At 48.4% G+C, this 8,977-nt stretch overlaps 1 protein-coding gene across 2 annotated transcripts in view; it reads right to left on the reverse strand.

Moving 5' to 3' along the window:
- Nucleotides 1–4,028: 4,028 nt before the first annotated feature.
- The window catches only part of C19H17orf67 (chromosome 19 C17orf67 homolog), a 29,628-nt gene continuing 24,679 nt past the window's right edge, over nt 4,029–8,977 (reverse strand). Inside the window, exons 3-4 of one of the 2 annotated variants that reach the window (XM_061390034.1) lie at nt 8,809–8,946; nt 4,029–4,456 (exon numbers count right to left, since the gene is read on the reverse strand). In XM_061390034.1, the coding sequence (XP_061246018.1) occupies nt 8,830–8,946 (117 nt within the window). In that variant the 3' untranslated portion in view covers nt 4,029–4,456; nt 8,809–8,829. Of the gene's footprint in view, nt 4,460–8,808; nt 8,947–8,977 lie in introns of both variants that reach the window. The other variant, XM_061390033.1, reaches the window with a different exon arrangement.

Raw genomic sequence — 8,977 nt, forward strand, 5'->3', positions numbered from 1 at the left:
ATCACAAGAACATTTGAACTAGGTGTTATTATCAATATTCCCATTTTGTGGATGAGCTGAGACCCAGAGAAGTTATTCAACTTGCCCAAGGCCACACAGCCTGGCTCCAAGCTTATTTTCTTTCTGTATTTTGTGTCTGTGTGTTTGTTCCTCTCTGGCTGTGTGCAGTTTTGTAGCTGCGCTGGGCCTTCGCTAGTTGTGCAGAGCGGGACTACCCTCCAGTCCTGCTGTGCAGGCCTCATGTTGAGGTGGCTTCTCTGGTTGTGGAGCGTGGGGTCCAGGCGCTTGGGCATCAGTAGCTGTGGCTCGTGAGCTTAGTTGCCCCAAGGCACGTGGGATCCTCCTGGACCAGGGATCGAACCTGTGTCCCCTGCACTGCAAGGCGGATCCTTAGCCCCTGGACCACCAGGGAGGCCCCAAGCCCGTTTGCTGAACTGCTGCTCTCTGCTGCAGTCAGGCTTTTCCTGTAGCACCCACGCTCTCACTCACCCACCGTCTGTGAGGCGGGGAAGCTGACTTTGGAGTGAGCTCACTGTGAACCCAGAGCTCGAGCCCCTTCATCTGTGGCCTCAGGGACCGTGTGCCCCAACGTGCCTCCAGGGAGGAGGCTGAAAATCAGGGTCTGTCTGACCGAGGAAGAATTCCCTCTGATCCTAAGAGGAGCGTCTGCCCCTGAGATCTGAGCTGCGTCGAGGGTTCCTGGCAACTCAAAGAGGCCCCTCTTTCTCTGATGGGACAGGAGACCTTGGCTCCCCCAGGGTCTGCTTTGCTTTGAATTCTGCTTCGTTCCTTCTCATCTTTGGGACTTATCAGGGAAATTATCTTGCTTTCTGTGCCCCACACACATGTGCAGCTCCTACTTCTTAGCAAACACCCCGAGACACAGGCACTGTGGTGGCCTGAGCAGGACTGCTCTGTCTGCCGCTGCGCCCCATCCAAGTCTCTGTGTTAAATATCAGACCTGCGGAATGGGTCTGGTGCTCAGTGAAACCCCTGCTAGGTGGGGTGCAGTGGGGTCCCAGTAAAGACACATCCTGAGCACTCAGGAAGCTCAGATGAAGCAATGACCCGACTGCTTAAGGCAGACGAATTTCAGGTTAAGGGCAGAGGAGCAGTGTTTGGGGGGCTCAGAGTAGTGAGGGCTTCCTAGGATCAGATTCCAGCTCTGCAGGGACTTGAACAAAGAGCCTATGGTAGGCAGAATAATGCCTTCCCTCCAAGATGTCCACATCTCAATCCCTGGAGCCTGTAAGTATGTTAGCTTGGGTGGTGATGGGGAATCAAGGTTGCTAATCAATTGACTTTAAGATCGGGAGGTTGTCCAGGCTTATGTGAGTGAGCCCAGTATAATCACAAAGGTACTTAAAAGTGGAAGAGTAAGGCAGGATTTCTTTGGAAGGAATGATGCTAAAGCTGAAACTCCAGTACTTTGGCCACCTCGTGCGAAGAGTTGACTCATTGGAAAAGACTCTGATGCTGGGAGGGATTGGGGGCAGGAGGAGAAGGGGACGACAGAGGATGAGATGGCTGGATGGCATCACTGACTCGATGGACGTGAGTCTCAGTGAACTCTGGGAGTTGGTGATGGACAGGGAGGCCTGGCGTGCTGCGGTTCATGGGGTCGCAAAGAGTCAGACACGACTGAGCGACTGAACTGAACTGAAGGCCGGAGGACCACTCAGAATGATATGATGAGAGAAGAGCTGCTTATTCCTGGCCTTGAAGATGGAGGAAAAAAAGACACAAGATGAGAGATGCAGGCAGATTCCAGAGCTGGAAAAGGCAAAGAGACAGATTCACCCCTAGAGGTTAAAGTCAGACTGACACTCTGACTTTAACTTCATGACACTCATGTTAGGCTTCTGACCCACAGAATGTAAAATAAATTTGCGTTAAAGGTTCTGGTCTTTTTTTAGAGAGAGAGGTAGAAAATTAATACAGCACCTAAATTCTGTAAACCTCAGTCTTCTCATCTATAAAGTGGGAATAATCCCTACAGTCACTGCCCAGAGTAGGTGTTGTCAACTGAAGAAAAAGGTACCACATAAAGGTTTCAAGTGAAGTTTTATTCAGGGACCTTACTGAGGACTATAGCCCGAGACACAGCCTCCCAGATTTGGGGAGAAGCCATGATATACAGGACTTTTTTCTGGGGGGCAGGGTGGAAACAAGGAGTTCCCAGTGGTTAGGACTCAGCACTTTCACTGCCATGGCCTGGGTTCAATCCGAGAGCTAAGACCCTGCAAGCCACATGGCGCCGCCAGAAAAAAATAGAAGACTTGTAGGCAAACATCAAAAAATTACTGCTAATCACAAAAAAGCAGACATCTCAATGAATTTACTCAATGAATTAATGAATTAGTCAATGAATTAATGAATTTACTGCTTTTCTATCTACGTGTGCTAAGTCACTTCAGTCATCTCTGACTCTTGAGACCCCCATGGACCGTAGCCTGCCAGGCTTATTTGTTCATGGGATTTTCCAGGCAAGACTCTCTTACATCTCCTGAATTGGTAGGCAGATTCTTTACCACTGGTGCCACCTTTCCGTCTATGGAAGTTGCAACTCTGAACACATTGAAATTATTCCTTAGATAAGCATCTCCATATCTAGGGCCAGTATCCTGTTTTTCTCTGTCCTGAATTCCCTTCAGGACACATGGTCAGGGGTAGCTGCAGTGGTTGGTGGCTTGATGGTGGGCAACATTCATTGTTTACTGAAACACAGGCAATATATTTTGTCTACAGTGTGATGATCAGATGAAGTAATGTACATAAAAATCTTTGTGCAGGGTTCAGCCCATCGTGGGCTTCCCAGGTGGCAAAGTTGGTAAAGAATCCACCTGCCAGTGCAGGAGACACAAGAGATATGGGTTTGATCCCTAGGTCGGGAAGACCCTCTCGAGTAGGAAATGGAAACCCACTCCAGTAATCTTGCATGGGAAATCCCATGGACCAAGAAGCCTGGCGGGCTGCAGTCCGTGGGGTCACAAAGAGTTGAACACGACCGAGCACACATTGTCGTTGTTCAGTCGCTCAGTCATGTCCAACTCTTTGCCACCCCATGGACTGCAGCATGCCAGACTTCCCTGTCCTTCACTATCTCCCGCAGTTTGCTCAAATTCATGTCCATTGAGTCAATGATGTCATTCAACCATCTCATCCTCTGTCATCCCCTTCTCCTTCCCTCTATTTTTCCCAGCATCAGGGTTTTTTCCAATGAGTTGACTCTTCGCATCAGGAGGCCAAAGTTTGGGAACTTCAGCTTCAGCATCAGTCCTTCCAATGAATATTCAGGGTTGATTTCCTTTAGGATGGACTGGTTTGATCTCCTTGCTGTCCAAGGGACTCTCAAGAGTCTTCTCCAGCACCACAGCTTGAAAGCATCAATTCTTCGGCACTCAGCCTTCTTTATGGCCCAGCTCTCACATCTGTACATGACTACTGGAGAAACCATAGCTTTGACTAGACAGAACTTTAGTAGGTATAAAATAAATATAGTCTCATTGTTGAGAAGCTCAGTAACTGTCTCCTGGAAAAGCGCTTCTGGGCTCCCTTGGCACAGACCCACCTCTGTAGCCCAGGGTGGACAAGCATCTCTCCTTATCCTTTTTGAGGATGCCACATTCTCCATAGGACCACCCAGCCCACTTTCTGTCGCCCTCCCAATTTCTGCTTTTGTTGGTCTTTGATAGTCCAATCTCTGATTCTGGGGATTGTGAGCAGGTGAGGGGCACTGACATACAGAAGCTGTGACCCACTTTCTACAAGAAATGTCCCCTTGGCTAGAAGACCAGGGTGTGGACCTGGTACTAACTTATGGCCATATTCCCACAGCTGGTCTTGGACAAATAATCTCTTTACCAAAAAAGATGACCTTTGTGGAAAACGTCTGGGTGTTTGTGTTTTTATCCATCCAACTCTTCTAAGAAGAGTGAATTTTCTGATGCTGGAGTCACAAAGATAAACAAGAGACAAATTTTCTGCTTCTCTTCTTCTAGGAAATGAAAAGAGACACCAATGGAAAGTAGGTTTAACACCAGTATTTATTAGAGCAGAAAACGAGAGAGGACAAAAAAGCAATGACCAAAACCCCCGCAGACTGAGTGGTGTGTTTCACTGGGCTGAACAAGGCCTTCCCACTAACCTCTCTCCTGTTCTGGAGATCCCAGGTCCACCAGCCCCAGGAAAGATTCTCCTTCTACTTACCCTTCAAACTGGTAGGAAGGGACCATTAAAGGGGAGGAGGGAGGAGCTATAGTTTAAGTGATTGGTTTTAATGAGTTGTTCAGGTTAGTAAAGTGAAGCAGCATAAATATTTGCTATTAGTCCCCAACACAATCTTGCTGTGCCCACAATTCACAAGCCCTGGAGATCTCCACTCCACAACTGGAAAAGAAATGAAAGGAGCCTCATCTTGTTTCAATCGTATCCGGGCCTTTGCTCATCAGAGTGCCTGCTGGAAAAGAACAAGAAGATGATGTTATGGTGATGATGTTGATAAAGAACGTGGTATGTATATACAATGGAATATTACTCAGTCACTAAAAAGGATGAAATCATGCCATTTTCAGCAACATGGATGGACCTAGAGATTGTCATACTAAGTGAAGCAAGTCAGACAGAGAAAGAGAAACATCATATGTAATCCCTTATACCACTACAGACAAAGCTAGTGGAGGTGATGGGATTCCAGTGGAGCTCTTTCAAATCCTGAAAGCTGATGCTGTGAAAGTGCTGCACTCAATATGCCAGCAAATTTGCAAAACTCAGCAGTGGCCACAGGATTGGAAAAGGTCCGTTTTCATTCCAATCCCAAAGAAAGGCGATGCCAAAGAATGCTCAAACTACCGCACAAGTGCACTCATCTCACACGCTAGTAAAGGAATGCTCAAAATTCTCCAAGCCAGGCTTCAGCAATACATGAACTGTGAACTGCCAGATGTTCAAGCTGGTTTTAGAAAAGGCAGAGGAACCAGAGATCAAATTGCCAACATCTGCTGGATCATCAAAAAAGCAAGAGAGTTCCAGGAAAACATCTATTTCTGCTTTATTGACTATGCCAAAGCTTTTGACTGTGTGGATCACAATATACTGTGGAAAATTCTGAAAGAGATGGGAATACCGGACCACCTGACCTGCCTCTTGAGAAACCTATATGCAGGTCAGGAAGCAACAGTTTGAACTGGACATGGAACAACAGACTGGTTCCAAATAGGAAAAGGAGTACATCAAGGCTGTATATTATCACCCTGCTTATTTAACTTCTATGCAGAGTACATCATGAGAAACGCTGGGCTGCAAGAAGCACAAGCTGGAATCAAGATTGCTGGGAGAAATATCAATAACCTCAGATATGCAGATGACACCACCCTTATGGCAGAAAGTGAAGATGAACTAAAAAGCCTCTTTATGAAAGTGAAAGAGGAGAGTGAAAAAGTTGGCTTAAAGCTCAACAACATTCAGAAAACGAAGATCATGGCATCTGGTCCCATCAATTAATGGGAAATAGATGGGGAAACAGTGTCAGATTCTATTTTTCTGGGCTCCAAAATCACTGCAGATGGTGATTGCAGCCATGAAATTAAAAGACGCTTACTCTTTGGAAGGAAAGTTATAACCAACCTAGACAGCCTGTTAAAAAGCAGAGACGTTACTTTGCCAACAAAGGTCCATCTAGTCAAGGTTATGGTTTTTCCAGTGGTCATGTATGGATGTGAGAGTGGGACTGTGAAGAAAACTGAGCACCAAAGAATTGATGTTTTGAACTGTGGTGTTGGAGAAGACTCTTGAGAGTCCCTTGGACTGCAAGGAGATCCAACCAGTCCATTCTAAAGGAGATCAGTTCTGGGTGTTCATTAGAAGGACTGATGGTGAAGCTGAAACTCCAATACTTTGGTCACCTTATGTGAAGAGTTGACTCATTGGAAAAGACCCTGATGCTAGGAGGGATTGGGGGCAGGAGGAGAAGGTGATGACAGAGGATGAGATGGCTGGATGACATCACTGACTCGATGGACATGAGTCTGGGTAAACTCCGGGAGTTGGTGATGGACAGGGAGGCCTGGCATGCTGCGATTCATGGGGTCGCAAAGAGTCAGACATGACTGAGTGACTGAACTGAACTGAACTGAACTGATCCCTTACATGAAGAATCTAAAAGGAAATTATACAAATGAACTTATTTACAAAATGGAAATAGACTCACAGATTTAGAGAAGGAAATTATGGTTACCGGGGGGAAAGCTGTAGGGAAAGAATAGTTAGGGGGGTTTGGATCCATAGGTACACACTGCTATATTTAAAAAGGATAACCAACAAGGACGTATTGTATGGCACAGGGAACGTTACTGAGTGGCCTGGATGGGAGGGGAGCTTGGGGGAGAATGGATACACATATATGTATGGCTGAGACCCTTTGCTGTCCACCTGAAACTATCACAACATTGTTAACTGGCTGTACTCCAATACAAAATAAAAAGTTTTTTTAAAAAAAATTTTAAAAGAAAATAATGTCAATGTGATGATGCTGTTGATAAGAAGCGGGGAGGAGGAGGGCAGAGGAAACAGCTACCAAACTGTCATTTCCGGAACACTTCCTAGCATGTGCCAGGGCAGTACTAACTTCCACGCCCTGACTTTTTTAATGCTCTGAATAGCCATATGAGGGGCAACCCTTACATGTTACAAATGAGGAAGCTGAGAGAGAAGTGAGGAATATTTTTTTCCGAAGCAGAGTCACAGTCAGAATGCTATATCCCCCCGGGAGCTTCCTGGTCTTCTGAAGCGAGGCCCCCGCGGAATCCTCTCTTTTGCAGGAGCCACCACCACCACCAGAGGCAATGCTGCTGCCTTGAGGCTCTCCAACCTGGAAGTCTCTGCTCTCACCCGGCCTGCACCGAAGGTGACAAGCGCCCTGCTCGTGGAGTCAGTCACTACGTGCCCGGCTCTGTGCACATCATCACCACCCCAACCCAGAGACTCAGAGAGGTTAGGGGCCTTGCCCAAGGTCACGGAGCAGGAACACAAGAGTGCCAAACCCAAGTCCACCAGGTTCCAGAGTCTGAGCGCTCATGTACTCTGCAAGCAAGCGCTTCTGACGCTGGCGGACTGCAAGTAAGCGCTTCTGACGCTGGCGGACAAAGATCTTAGGTGCCAGGGGAGGAACGAGTTCTGGCAGAGGAAGGAACCAGCTCAGAGCTTGGAGGGACCAAAGCAGGATGTTAGCAGAGCCCCTAGACCTCAAAAACAGAACTCCTGTTCCGTTCCTCGGAGATGCTCCTCTCACTGTTCACGAGGACCATGCCCCATCTACCCCTGAAACACACACACAGGTCCCAGCAGTACAGCCTGCAGAAAGCGTGCAGGATCTGGGGCTGTCAGAAGACAGCCATATCAGCCACGGGCTGGCATGCATTAGTAGCTTAATCACACTCAGTTAAATCCACTATAAAACAGGATTAAGGACTTCCCTGGTGGTCCAGTGGATAAGAACCTGCCTGCCAATGCAGGGGACACGGGTTCAGCAGACGGCCTGGGAAGATTTCACACGCTGCAGAGCCACTGAGCCCGTGTGCCACAACCACTGAACCTGTGCTCCAGAGCCCAGAAGCCACAACTACTAAGCCTGAGCACCGCAACTCCTGAAGCCCGTGTGTCTACAGCCTGTGCTCCGTGACAAGAGAAGCCACTGCAATGAGAAGCCCGCCCTCCGGAACGAAGAGCAGACCCTGTTCGCTGCAGCTAGAGAAAGCCTGAGCGTCGCAGCAAGGACCCAGCACAACCAAAACTAAAAAAGGAAAAAAAAAAAAACATGATTAAAATTCGTGCCCTGCAATGACCCAGGGATGTTAAGAGGACCAATTGAGAGGTTTTGTGTAATAGCACCCTGAAAATTACAAAGAGCAATCCTCTGAAGGGGATGTTCACGTGTACACTCACAGTGGCACAAAATGAACAACAGGGAAACAAGACGTCTGTTAACCACAGCTGATCAAGTGTCAAGTTGTATACTCTGTCCTGCTTACTCCACTCACATGACAGAGGAGAAATGAAACTCACCAGGCTTCACCTCTGATGGGGTTTTGCTGTGTTATCTGGCAAGAATTGGAAAGGGAGCGAGGACATGAGCACGATGGACAGTGAGGGAACCAGCAAGCAGCCCCTCGCAGGAACAGAGGTACAGGGCTCGGGCGTGCTGAGAAGGCTGACCCGTCGAGCTCAGGGGCACTGAAAGGGCAGAGTCAAAGGAGGAGAGAAGACTGGGCTGGCTGGGCAGGGTCCCAGGCTGGAAGATGGGGAGTCAGTAAAGAAGGCGCTGGTCCTAGGAGTCTAATTGTTAGGACTCGGTGTTCTCACTCCTGGGACCTGGGTGTGATCCTTGGTCAGGGAACTAAGATCGAGCAAGAAAATAAGTTTCTGATCCTGGTGACAGTGGTGACCCTTGTGATGTCACCTGTCAAGCCCATGGATGTCGACCCCCCCTGGAAAGACCCAAGTCTCAACAAGCCACACTTCTCCAGATTTGTATTCCAGAGGGAATCTTGCTGGGTGGCAAACGAGGTCTGGTACCTCCCCTGCTTGGGATCTCCAGGTGACTCAGCAGGAGTCAGGCCCCCCTGCGTGTCCCCAGAGATCCTCTCCACCTGGTCCCACCCACCTCTCACGCCTCGCTCCTCCCAATCTCCAACCCGTAACGAGCTGACCTGCTGGTTCCTGTAGTGTCAGGTTCTGAAAGGCCCCCAGAGTCCTGCCTGCATTGCTCACTGCTGTCTCCCTGAAACAGAAGGCCTGGGAGAAGGAACATACCAGAGGCTGGTCCCGAGCCACTTAGATGGGGTGGACCAGGTTCCTGTCGCAGTGGGGTTTGCAGTGAGGGTTCAGCCAGTGCTCCAGGAACTGCTCCTCGGCACGGTGTTCCAGGAGGAGCAGATGGTGCATGTACTCCTGTAAAACAAACACACATTTCAGAGAGAAG

This window comes from Bos javanicus, chromosome 19, assembly GCF_032452875.1.
Source record: "Bos javanicus breed banteng chromosome 19, ARS-OSU_banteng_1.0, whole genome shotgun sequence".
NCBI classification, from domain to species: domain Eukaryota; kingdom Metazoa; phylum Chordata; class Mammalia; order Artiodactyla; family Bovidae; genus Bos; species Bos javanicus.